Source organism: Salvelinus namaycush, chromosome 40 (assembly GCF_016432855.1).
Source record: "Salvelinus namaycush isolate Seneca chromosome 40, SaNama_1.0, whole genome shotgun sequence".
In the NCBI taxonomy this organism is placed as follows: domain Eukaryota; kingdom Metazoa; phylum Chordata; class Actinopteri; order Salmoniformes; family Salmonidae; genus Salvelinus; species Salvelinus namaycush.
The window spans coordinates 18,613,547-18,626,451 of record NC_052346.1 but is presented as its reverse complement, the minus strand read 5'-3'; the positions used below and the strand labels follow the sequence as shown (position 1 = coordinate 18,626,451).

The 12,905-nt window shown below is 42.6% G+C and overlaps 1 protein-coding gene across 2 annotated transcripts; it reads right to left on the bottom strand.

Moving 5' to 3' along the window:
• Window positions 1–8,111, bottom strand: LOC120033346 (ubiquitin-protein ligase E3A-like). 2 transcript variants are annotated; one of them, XM_038979642.1, is made up of 12 exons: window positions 7,792–8,111; window positions 7,013–7,057; window positions 6,213–6,526; window positions 5,350–6,026; window positions 4,656–5,222; window positions 4,337–4,481; window positions 3,408–3,613; window positions 3,005–3,169; window positions 2,680–2,835; window positions 2,512–2,585; window positions 2,174–2,317; window positions 1–1,916 (listed from the first exon to the last, which is right to left on the bottom strand). In XM_038979642.1, exons 1-12 carry the CDS (start codon window positions 7,863–7,865, stop codon window positions 1,796–1,798), a joined length of 2,688 nt encoding a protein of 895 aa, XP_038835570.1. In that variant the 5' UTR covers window positions 7,866–8,111; the 3' UTR covers window positions 1–1,795. The 2 variants fall into 2 exon arrangements, with proteins under 2 accessions (XP_038835570.1, XP_038835572.1); XM_038979644.1 differs by having other exon boundaries at window positions 1,796–1,916; window positions 6,213–6,451.
• Window positions 8,112–12,905: the final 4,794 nt, after the last annotated feature.

The window sequence follows — 12,905 nt, the reverse complement described above, 5'->3', positions numbered from 1 at the left end:
TACAAGTTGGAAAAAAGCAGTCACTTTTATTTAGCATGTTTTCACAACACTTGATTTTAAGCCTTTTTATCATACATTTTTAAAGGTAACAGTTAATTCAAACCAACCTATAAACTGACTGCTTCCATTCCAAGATCAGGGTGAAAGTTTTCCATTCTCTGGGCCCTGGAGTCCTTTTAAATGTACAGGCGAGCAGCAACTTCAGCAGTACAAAACAGAGATACAAATAAATGAGGTACAGCAGAAACCCAAAGAAGCGATGGAGGAAGGGAAGGCTCAGGGCGCAATATCTGAAATGTATTTGTTGGGGCAGGTTCTTCACAAGCAGCCCTGAGCACCGTTGTTAAGTGGCATTACTGCGAGCTGGCTGACTGCTTACGCCCCGACAGACTGAAAGACGGCATCAGGATTCAGGATCCATTGATATTCAGTGATTACATCCCTATGGAATTGTCCAGAAACTAAGACAAAGAAACAAATCAACTGTTTACTGTGCCAGTGCAGAAGGAATTTTCACAGCTAACTTTTCCAAATCAAAAATTAAAATTTTTAAAAAAGGTCTGTCGTAAGTTATTTTTCTACACAGAGACAAATCTTCTAGATTGCTGAAGAAGATCACTGGAGAGCAAAGATTTGTCAGTAACACTTGGCAAATGTCTGTAGACATTTCATTTAGTACAAAATTCCTTGATTCTAAAAGGAAGATACCCTAGCTAAACCTGGGATATATTTGGGGTTGGTCTTCTAGAAGTGTAGACAACCAGAATAAATGCTATTCTGATTGTATAAATGTACTGAGGATTACAATATAACACCGGTTAGACAAGGGCAACACAGGAAGCCTTTAGAAAAAAATATTTGAGAACAATCATGTACTTGTGGCCAAAAAAACAAAAACATTCTGAAAATGTCTAAGTGCACTTACAACAGCTCCGACAAAGTTTCAGTCTACTCTCAGTGCTCCAATGGTGAAAATAATTGTGTCCCCCAAATGGCACCCTAATGGGCCCTAGTCAACAGTAGAACACTAGATAGGGAATAGGGCGTCATTTAGGACAGATGCTCAAGGTAAACATTTTCTGAAGATGCTGTCTGAATGAAATTACTTTCCAAGTTCCAAACACTTCCATGAAAAACGGAGTCTGGTTCGATTGGATAAATAATATGGAAGGTGGGGGGGGGGGGCAGGACATCATATAAACTCCAAGAGCTCACGGTTTCCCTCGTCACATCAGCTTCTGACTACAGCGATGCAACCGAAAGATCGCAAGTAACAGACTGCAATGAGGACTGCGATGCATGAATGGATGTAGCCTTTTCTGACTCACAAATGGTAAAAGGTTTCTACATTGTCATTGTCACAATCCAGATTATTAAATAATCCCAGGCCTCCCCTTTCCCAACAAGAAAAGTTGTTCATCCAGTCAAGCATCAAAATAACCGATTTCAACCTTAAAATAAATAGTAAGGGGGAAAACAATCCTCTGTACATAAAACATGAAATAAGATAAAGGATGTGTTCAGAACACATTCACACAACGTGGGGAAGGAAACGTACGTTTGATCACATGAAGTTCAATGAAGCTGCTCCAAGAGATCGGGACGCTGGCACGGACAAACTCCACTACTAGAGCGCTCTACCTTTAGATGAACCATTGTGTTGGTTTTCGGCTTTTCTCATCTCGAATCTTAAACGGATTTGTGTTGGTTGGTCATCTTTCGTTTATTTTTTCTGATATGGGGGAAGGAGGGAGATTGTGAAAAGGAGTCCTTTTTCAGTGTGGCAGCCATGGCCTCAGAGCATGCCAAACCCTTTGGCATAGAGGATGGCTTTGAGCAGTCTCTCTCTCAGCTTCTCCTTGGTGTCGTACTCCGGGAGCAACAGCACGTTGAAGCAGGTGTGAGATGTGGGTAACCTGCAGAAAGGGGCAGAGGAGGGAATGGGTCAAAGGCCATTCCAATTGTCAAGGTCAACAGGCGATTCATTTGGAATGGGATTACATTGATTACATTGAACTGTAACCTGAAGACAATTCATCAATTTCCCCTCAAACCAAATGCATGCAAAGTACATGGTTATTTTTATATACACAATTGCACACATTTGCTAGTTGCATGTTTCCAAAGTGATGTGAGTGAGCTCTGTGGGCCTGCAGAAGGAAGACATCCTCACCTGTCTGTGTCGGGGCCGTTCTTGGCGATGATCATCTTGAGCTTTCCCAGGCCTCCGACAGGGGCTCTGTCTGTGCCCGTGGTGAACTGCAGGAACAGCCTCTTCTGCTCCTCAGCAAACGAGTGCAGCGTCTCCCAGAACTCCCTGGTGGGTCAAGTACAGACAAGGCTTTATATTAGTGTCATAATCAGGGTTTTGGGTCACTGTCCCTGATGTCAGCAGCAGATCAAACCGCTGAATTTCAACATTTTTGGACGGTCCTTTCTGCAGTCAAGTCCCTTTTAAAGTAATGATTCATCACCTCCACACACACACCCTAAAATAAAGCAATTCCTTACTTAATGATGCGTGAATCTCTGCTGTAGCCGCCATCGTATTCTGTCGTTTCTTCAAGTGCTTGAAAGTCTAGATTCTGTGTGTGATACACACATTATGGAGTTAAAATCATATTTAAAAACCACTAAAAAAGAAATACAAACGACAAAATTCTCTTTTCTACAGCTTACCCTGCTTCCACAGATGAGCAGCTCGATTTCCTCCGGCCGGAATAAATATTTCAGCGGGGACTCGTTGGTGACCATGTGAAAACCTCTTCTGAAGGCTTTGAACTGCTTCTCAACGCTCTTATTCAGCATGTACTCCGCATACTGAGCTACAAACTCCTGTCGACCACAAGATGAAACAACGGCATGATTCTCTGGATGGAACGCTACCTCATACTCTATTCAACTGGTAAAATAAGCTACATCTAAAACAGAAAAACCCTAACAATTAAAATGTCTAAAAGCATGATTTTGAGTGAAATCATTTTCACAAATTCTTGAAACTCACTTTTCTGTTCTCGTTGGTGACTGGAATTTGATCACCATTTTCCCTTAAGTCGTACATGAGGGGGTTTCCGAACAGGTCCGTCTGGGATATCTGGAAGGTGATCATCATGTCCTCCTCCACACTACCCTCGTACTCTAACAGCTCCTTCAGACTCTGGTACAGAACCTGCACACAGACAACAGGGGAGAGCAGACAGAAACACGTTATCAATAACACCTTCGTACATACCACCATTTCAATGGGATTTAGCTGTTATGGTATTTATTACCGTGAAAGAAAGTAAAAAGAAATGTAACACCATAGGAGTCGACAGCCATGTCGCAGCACATTGGTTTAAATACCACTCTGGAGATGAAGATCATTAAGCTAATTTTATTAATAAAACAGGACATCAAATACTAACCGGATTGGAGTCTGCGAGGTCCCGGAAGGTTCCTTTCTTGCCCATGAGCTTTCTGTAGACCACCATGGGGAAGTGAACGTCCAGGATGCAGTTGTTGTAAATGGCCAGGCCAAGGACGATGCCGATCAGCGTGAACTGACCCTCGTTTTCAAACGACGACGGGTTGAACCAGAACATCTTGGTGTGCTCGTCGTACGCAAACATTCCTGAAGAGAAGGAAGCAGTGTTAAGGACAAGGAACAACCTTTACGATATACAACACAAACCAACCACATCCACTGCAGTAACGACGAGGACCTTTATAAAACACAACAGCAACACAAACCAACCACATCCACTGCAGTAACGACGAGGACCTTTATAAAACACAACAGCAACACAAACCAACCACATCCACTGCAGTAACGACGAGGACCTTTATAAAACACAACAGCAAAACAAACCAACTACATCCACTGCAGTAACGACGATGACCTTTATAAAACACAACAGCAACACAAACCAACCACATCCACTGCAGTAACGACGAGGACCTTTATAAAACACAACAGCAACACAAACCAACCACATCCACTGCAGTAACGACGAGGACCTTTATAAAACACAACAGCAACACAAACCAACCACATCCACTGCAGTAACGACAAGGACCTTTATAAAACACAACAGCAACACAAACCAACCACATCCACTGCAGTAACGACGAGGACCTTTATAAAACACAACAGCTAAACACACCAACTACATCCACTGCAGTAACGACGAGGACCTTTATAAAACACAACAGCAACACAAACCAACCACATCCACTGCAGTAACGACGAGGACCTTTATAAAACACAACAGCAACACAAATCAACCACATCCATTCCCAGTCTCACAGTGACGGTTCAGCAACGTTTCGACCGACTGACGACTTGGTTTCTCACCAATATCTGGGTTGAAGATCTCCTCCACGACGAGCTGAAAGAACTCTTTGGAAACCCCTCCTTCATCTACACCTTGCTCTCCTTCAAACTCCACATACAGCTGCTTCTTCAAGTCTGCAGGATTCTCCATGGCGATCATCTCAAGCTAACAGGAAGAATAGAAGTAAAAGAATGATCTAAGACTAGTGTGCGGAATATAGTGGACACTCTCTCCAGTCAGTACAAACACCACTCCAATGCTTTTAAATCCTTGAGGGGGAGTAGACAAAACAAGTGCACACTTCGGGGTGGGAGAAACTAAACGGGGCCTTGGACTTACCCTGACGAGGGCATCATCGATGATGTGGTCTCGGCGTACTTTAAGCCTCAGGTAGGGGTTGAGCTGCTGTCCCTGCACCAGGCTGTAGAGAACTGTGATGCGTCGCTCGCTGTACATGCGGATGCGGTTGTCGTAGTACAGGCCCAGGTTCTTGGTCACGGCGTTGAGGATGAACGGACACGTCATGAAGGAGAACTTGTTCTCCGTCTCCACTTTAAAGAATGTGTAGTCCTTGTCCATCTCTAGGACTTCATTCAGGGGCTCGTTGACAAACTCCTCGAAGGGGATGAGGGGCCGCCGGCTGTCGGACGTCCGGATGGTAAGCTCAGTCTCCAAGGGGTCTACCCGGGGGCCCTTCTTGTTTCTCCTCTCCTCGCCCAGCAGCTCCTGCAGCGTCAACTCGCTGGACTCAGGGATGGGCTCCTCGTCCTCCTCTTCATTGTGCTCCGTGTCCACCTCCCCTCCCATGACATTTGCATAGTAGACGATCTTCAAACACTTGGTGGCTGCCACCACAGCATCGTCGTCGTTCACCAGGTTGCGACTGTTGAACTCGTTGCTGACCACCTTAGCAATTAAGATAATAATACATTTAATTTGTATAGCGCTTTTCATTACAGAGGAATCTCAAAACTCTATGTAGGCCAACAAAAAGAAACAAAGAAAATACAAAATATCAAGAGAATCTAGCTACCTTGTAGGTGATGAGCTGCTGGAAGGTCTCCATTATGCGGTGGATCTGCTTAGCACTGTAGTGAGACCACAGGCGGGCCAGCTTGGCCAGCGCAGGTAGGGGCAGCTTGCTCATGGCCCTGCAGAACTGGGGCAGGGCGATCTCCAGGTAGTCTGGGCTGTGGAGGTTACTGTTCTCCATCACCACCACAAACAAGTTCAGGTAGTTGGGGTCCCGGGAGTAGACGTTGTGGTACGTCAGGTCACATTCCACGTTGGGCGACAGGTAGACCAGTGCGTTGAGGAAGGCAGCTTCGATCTTATCGTTGGACAGCAGTCTCTGATAGACCCTCCTGACCGCGTCGATGTCCACAGACACCTCGTCAGGACCCAGCTTCCCCACATTGTCCCCTGATGCAGCGCCGTCTAACCGGGATGAGGAACCGGGCGAGTCCTCCTCCATAGCAGCAGCGGAGCAGGCGGCCGCTTCCTCCTCGTCCTCGTCTTTGTCCTCGTCCTTGCTCTGGAGGGACTTGAGCTCCTCCTTGGTGGGTGGTTTGGACCGGCGGAAGCTCTGCACCAGGCCCTCTGCGCTGGAGAACACCCGTCCTATGACCCGGATGAGAGGGGAGTAGTCCTCCTTTTCTCCACAGATGTGTAGTATCTCATAAACTTTCTCCTCTGTTAGGTAATTCACATCTGGAAACACATCAATGTAATACAGTTAATTAACGCAACACATGTAATATCCAGTTACGGCTAAAAAGTTAACCGTTTCAGTTAAGTGTTCAGTCAAGATCGACGATCTGATTCTGAAATTCTGCACTACAATTGAAACACTCCGAAAAGTATTGATGCACGAATGAGTCACTTATGCCAACACACCTTTGAAGTCGTCCCTTACACAATGATTCATTGTGGTGCCTTTCTTGGAGGGGTGTGGGTCGCACAGTTTGGCATTGATCTTGTACAGCTCCAGGGCCTTGACGGCGGCTGCATTGTTGTCCAAGCGGTGGGAGCCCCGGGACGAGGAGCACCACGCGTTCCAGCAGGAGTCATTTCCACAGCCCTCCGTTAACTGGTGGTAGTAGCGCTCTATTAGATGCTTGGCGGCTGCTCGCTTCCTGAATTGGAGGCCGTTCAGATTGGAAGCATGTAGAGTTATGAAACTCATGGCTGCAGTCTCAATCAAAACAGCACTGAAAACAGTCATATCAACATCCAAAGTGGTAACCATTAAAAAAAACACACAAAAAAACAACAACAAGGGGAACTTAATGTCATATATAAAATATCAATACATAGGAAATGTGATAAGACCCTAAACATTTAAGAACAAAAACGTTTATTTTCATTGGGAACTTGTGGACTCAGCATCCACTGTGTGCCTGCTGCAGTCAGCAGACCATGCAGGAAGGGATGGTGTGTGGAAGCCAAAGAGGAAAATTATTAATATGAAGGTGCATTGATGGTGACACTTAGACAGAATGGCTTTGGACTTTCATTGGTTAGTGAAAGGAGGGAGATATTATTAAATATTAGCATTCCATAGATAGAAAAGGACATTCCATAGATAGTCAATTAACATGTTCTGAGGTAGGTGATTAAATTAACTTACTGTACTGTAGCTAGCTACTGTATGTTAATCACAGAATGACATGACTGACAACTTAAAATAAACTTACATTCGGCTTGCTTCAGTGTTTTCTATGTCAGACTCCTCTTGTATTCTAAACAAACAAACACATCAATAACTTAGGTCAGGAATATGTAGCTAAATCTGTTGACAGAACCATCTAGACTACCTACTACAGCTAGCTATAGCAGAGAAATGAACTAACTTGTCTAGCGAGTGACACGAATTTTACTGCTGTAGCGTTAGCTAGTTAAGATAGCCACAACTATCAGTAAGTGAACGCTAGTTAATCTTAGGTTAATATAAACACATTTGACTGATGATGAAATGGCTATAGGAACAGCGAATATAAATCTGCAAAGACCGATACAAGTAGCTAACGTTGGCTAGCTAGTTAACGCAGACAGAGTGATGACCGTGCAGCTTGCTTGCTAAGTAGCTAGGCAAAGTCGTTCAGGCGATAATGTTTTAGTTAACATAGTTACAATTCAGCAATACATCGTCGTAACTGTACGTTAACGTGAAATCAGAACAGCAAACGAACTAGCTACCTAACAGTTATGTTAATAACTAGCTAAGTAGCATTGCTAGCTAGCCAACTAGCGGTTGCTAAATCCACTTTTCAGGCCTAGCCTAGCTGGAGGGCAACATTAACTAGCTACCTACATACCTGGAAATCTGCAGGAATGTTGCACTTTTACTTCATTTTACATGTCAGGTACATAGCTAGCTAGCCAGAAACCATACGTTGGGAAACATTTTATTGCTACGATACAAAATCATGCATCCTTCCCCAAACCACGACACTCTATTTATCTCCATGCCGACCTGTCGTATCCTCCTGCAGGGGATGTCTCGGCCTGTGGTAGCGCACACTCACAGTCCCCGTCGTCGGAATTCATACGAGACTTTCTCCCGCAGTTGCCCGTGATCCTGTGTAACTGTATGAATGAACACTTTCTCCACAGGTTGGATAAATTTTCGACAAAAAGTTATGTTACTGCTAAAGGCTCTTGACGGTAATGGGCGATTTAATTGAATAAGGAACTTCATTTAAGGCCTATTTCATGCTCTAGTCTCTGTTTGGTGTTTACAGCCATCTTGACTTCAACAACCCGAACTGGGGACACGTCCCAGAATGCAATGTTGCGGTAGGAATGTTTTGTTCAAAAGCCTTTTCCCTAACTTTTGAGCTCAGTTCAGTCATTGAGCAACAGCAAAAATAGTGCCGCCTTTGTATGCCTGTTACAAACGCCTCCAAAATACATAGCTATCCCTATTAAAATTGTTCATTGAGTCAGGCAACCCGGTTTCCGCCACTAATTACTACACCGGTGTCAGAAGTGGGACATATGCACTAACGTTTTAATTCTTAAACGTCTAAGCTGTATACCCCTTTAGGTATATAATATTTTTGTTTAATTATTTGATAAAATATAGAATTTGGCCTTTACTACTATAGCCTATAGTAACGCATTAAATAACACATTAATAAATGGCAACAAAAAAAAAGACAGTAAAAAAATAAATCATAAATAAGGTTTTGAAGTGTCTATACTATATCTAAGAGATATAAGAAAACTCAGGAAATATATATATTTTACACACAGTATTTAACTCCTTATTTTTGTTACTTAGATTAACGCATAGACTCTATGGTATAACCAGTGATGTTGAGACTCATACCCTTCCACAGATCCTGTTTCTTCTTTATTTTTTTCCATATTATTGTTACATTGATACAGCCAGGCCTAATTCCATACATTACCACTGTAAATGATCTGTACTTTCTCAAGTAGGCCTAAATTACATGCAATTAAAGGTGTAATCCATAAACATTTTTCTCTAAGGGAATTGATAATCACTTTTACAGAAATCACACTAAATATTATCACGTATTCATGGTTGGGCCAAAAGTGAATCGTCTTCATTTCTGGAATGAGGTCTTGCAGAGTGATGTGGATCTTGAAAAGATTAGGAAACATAAAACACAAGATGTTAGTGCTGATTTGACCTGTGATGATTACTGTAATTACAATGACAATATTAATGAATGCTTAAACCTACTGGAACCTACTTTTGTCTGATGGCTCTTTCTTGCAAGGGCAGATGCAGCATGAAGACAGTAACCCCTGGAAATAAAATAATGATTTGAAAGTGACCTGTCTGCTTCAGAGATACGCTGCAGTTCTGACTTTTCTTTAAATAGTTACATTATGGAACATGTATCCCCAACACTAGACAGGAAGATATTTAATAAACACTGAACAAAAATATAAACGCAACATGTAAAGTGTTGGTCCAAAGTTTCATGAGCTGAAATAAAAGATCCCAGAAATGTTCCATACGCACAAAAGGCTTATTTCTCTCAGATTTTGTACACAAATGTGTTTACATTCCTGTTAGTGAGCATTTCTCCTTTGCCAAGATAATCCATCCACCAGGCATTTCAAGAAGCTGATTAAACCGCACAATCATTACACAGATGCACCTTGTACTGGGGACAATACAATTTCACTTTAAAATGTGCAGTTTTGTCACATAACACAATGCCACAAATGTCTCAAGTTTTGAGGGAGTGTGCAATTGGAATGCAGACTACAGGAATGTCCACCAGAGCTGTTGCCATAGAATTGAATGTTCATTTCTACGTGTAACCACGCAAGCCTAAGACCTCCACATCCGGCTTCTTCACCTGCGGGATCGTCTAAAACCAGCCACCCAGACAGCTGATGAAACTGTGGGTTTCACAACCAAAGAATTTCAGAAACCATCTCAGCGAAGCTCATCTGCGTGTTCGTCGTCCTCACCAGGGTCTTGATCTTACTGCAGTTCAGCGTCGCAACCGACTTCAGTGGGCAAATTCTCACCTTCGATGGCCACTCTGTTCACAGTGTAAATACAGTGCCCCATGGTGGCGGTGGGGTTATGGACAGGCATAAGCTACGGACAACAAACACAATTGCATTTTATTGATGGCAATTGTAATGCACAAATTTACCGTGACGAGATCCCGAGGCCCATTTTGTGCCATTAATCCGCGGCAATCACCTCATGTTTCAGCATAATGCACTGCCCCATGTCGCAAGGATCTGTACACAATTCCTGGAAGCTGAAAATATCCCAGTTCATCCATGGACTGCATACTCACCAGACATGTCACCCATTGAGCATGTTTGGGATGCTCTGGATCGACGTGTAGAACAGCGTGTTCCAGTTCCCGAGAATATCCAGCAACTTCGCACAGCCATTGAAGAGGAGTGGGACAACATTCCACAGGCCACAATCAACAGCCTGATCAACTCTATGTGAAGGAGATGTGTTGAGCCTCATGAGGCAAATGGTGGTTACACCAGAGACTGACTGGTTTTATGATCCACGCCCCTAACTTTTTTAAGGTATCTTTGAACATTCATGTAAAATCCATAGATTAGGATTTAATGAATTTATTTCAATTGACTGATTTCCTTATATAAATTGTAACTCAGTAAAAATGTTGAAATGGTTGCATTGTTTATATTGTTTTTATTTTTGTTCAGTGTAGTAGTTGCTGATGTATAGTTACTTTTATAATTTGCAATGATTTGACATACCATGACTAAGTTTTGAATCCAAGCTTTAAAGCCACGATTTCTTGCCTGTAAAAAAAGGAGAGGAACAATGAGTAAATCAAATACAGAGATACTGTATTTAAAATGATGATTAATTGACATCATACCATGTCAAGCTTCTGCCTAATCTGTTTGACTGCTGCATCATTGTGAGGACAGTTCAGTAGTCCTCCCTGGCTCTCATGGAACAGACAGTCCACTGTGAGTATTACATCACTTCTGGTCACTAGTCTGCTGCTGTCAGGTACAGTGTAGTCTGGGTTGAAGGTGTGATGCAGTACTACCAGAATGACATCTTTACCAGCTGTCAAGAGAATAAGGGAATATGGCAAAATAAACCAATAAGCCTCTGAAATAAACTATTTAGTCATGTAATTTATAACATTGGCACATTGAGTAAATCTGGTGTGGAAAGAGAATATCTGGTATAGAAGGAAATAACATTGCTTGGGAAGTCATATTTGGGATAAGTTACTGTACTTTGAATCTGTGGCAGTGCTGCATCAATATCAGTCCCGGCGCGGGAGACGATGGGACAGAAAGCCATGATGACATCACTCTCCACTGGCGACTTCACTTCCGTAAAACATCTTGTGGTGTTGTTGAGTCGTCTCATAAACTGAATATGAGAATCCAAAGTATTGCCAGTCTCAACTGTGTAGTATTTCATCTCGTGTGCTACTTAGACAAGAAAGATAAATCAGAAAGGTCATTGATAAAAGTATTAATGTTGGTGTTAATTGGAACAATGTTCATAGGTCAGTCAACTATAATAGTATTTAGGTTTAACATTTTAATTTATAATGCACCCCTTCATCAAAATATTACATTATACAAAAGAGTCCTGTTGAAAATTACCTCTCCGTTCCAACGTGGATCTATAGAAAGTGAATGAACAGACAAAGGGGTTTATTAGTCTAGATAGATACATTCAGGATAGGGAAACATGTACAACAACCAGTGTGCAAACCATCTGTCTTATATATTTCTTAATTCCATTATTTTACTTTTAGATTGTCGTGAATTGTAAGATATTACTGCACTGTTGGAGTTAGGAACATAAGTATTTCGCTACACCCGCAATAAAATCTGCTAAATACATGTATGCAACCAATAACATTTGATTTGATCTTTCTCCATGGTGCGAACTGCATACATCAGCGTGAAGCTATTTCACATTCTAAACTTTCACTTTCACTCTCTAATCTTTCACAGTATCCAGCTCTAGAGTACTTTACCACCTCAGTCCTTCCACTGGACCACATGATTTCTTGGAATTAGAAAGTGAAAGTAATGTGTTATTGTAAATGTACTTACTGCCTCTGTTCTATTCTACATTCATAGAATTACTCATCTAAAAAACATTACATTCAATTCTGCACTACCAGTTTCCACTTAACCATGTGTACTGTTTAATTCCTGTTGTAGACATAATTTAATATTCTATCACAAAACCTTTCATGACACCTACCCAACTGTAAATGATAGTTATGGTGTTCATATTGAACATGAATTGTCAAATGAAATGAGGAAAATAGACTTACCCTGCAGCTATGGGATTATTTTCTGTTGACTGTATTGCAGTTGTGGCTTGAAGTGATTTGTTCTAAGAGCAAAGAGAAAGTGAAACTAAACAGCATGAGATAATAAGGGGAGGGGGCAATTTTTTCAGAAAGTCACAAATGCTGAGTTTACACAGGCAGCTGCATTCTGATTTTTCTTCCACTAATTGGTCTTTTGACCAATCACTACAGATCTTTTTACATCAGATCTTTTTACATCAGATCTTTTTCAGAGCTGATCTGATTGGTCAGAAGACCAAATTGGTGAAAACATTTTCACACCGGTTACACTCACCCCCATTTTGACCTCCTCCTTTTCCGCAGCAACCAGTGATCCTGGTCAACAGCATCAATGTTTAGTTTCCGTCCCTCACCTCGCCCCTACCTGGGATCGAACCAGGGACCCTCTGCACACATAGACAACAGCCACCCTCGAAGCATCGTTACCCATCGCTCCACAAAAGTTGTGGCCCTTGCAGAGCAAAGGGAACAACTACTTCAAGGTCTCAGAGCGAGTGACATCACCGATTGAAACGCTACTAGCGCGCACCCCGCTAACTAACTAGCCATTTCACACCGGTTACACGAGCCGGCTGGAGATCACGCTGCCCCCCATTCCCTCCAACCCGGAAGTGGATATGATGGAGGGCGGCCCCTACTCTAGACCAAGAAGGGCGGTGGTGCCACTGGCACCAGCCATGCCCTCGCTCAATAAATATGTGGAGGGTTCATGGGGGTCACCTTTGACGGCCAGAGAGCCGACAAAAGC

Coding starts and splice junctions, on each gene's coding strand:
- LOC120033346 (XM_038979642.1), bottom strand. CDS start 7,865: ATGAATTCCGACGACGGGGACTGTGAGTGTGCGCTACCACAGGCCGAG. Junction 7,058..7,791: donor CCTGCAGGAGGATACGACAG/GTCGGCATGGAG, acceptor TTGTTTGTTTAG/AATACAAGAGGAGTCTGACA. Junction 1,917..2,173: donor AACGGCCCCGACACAGACAG/GTGAGGATGTCT, acceptor CCCTTTCTGCAG/GTTACCCACATCTCACACCT.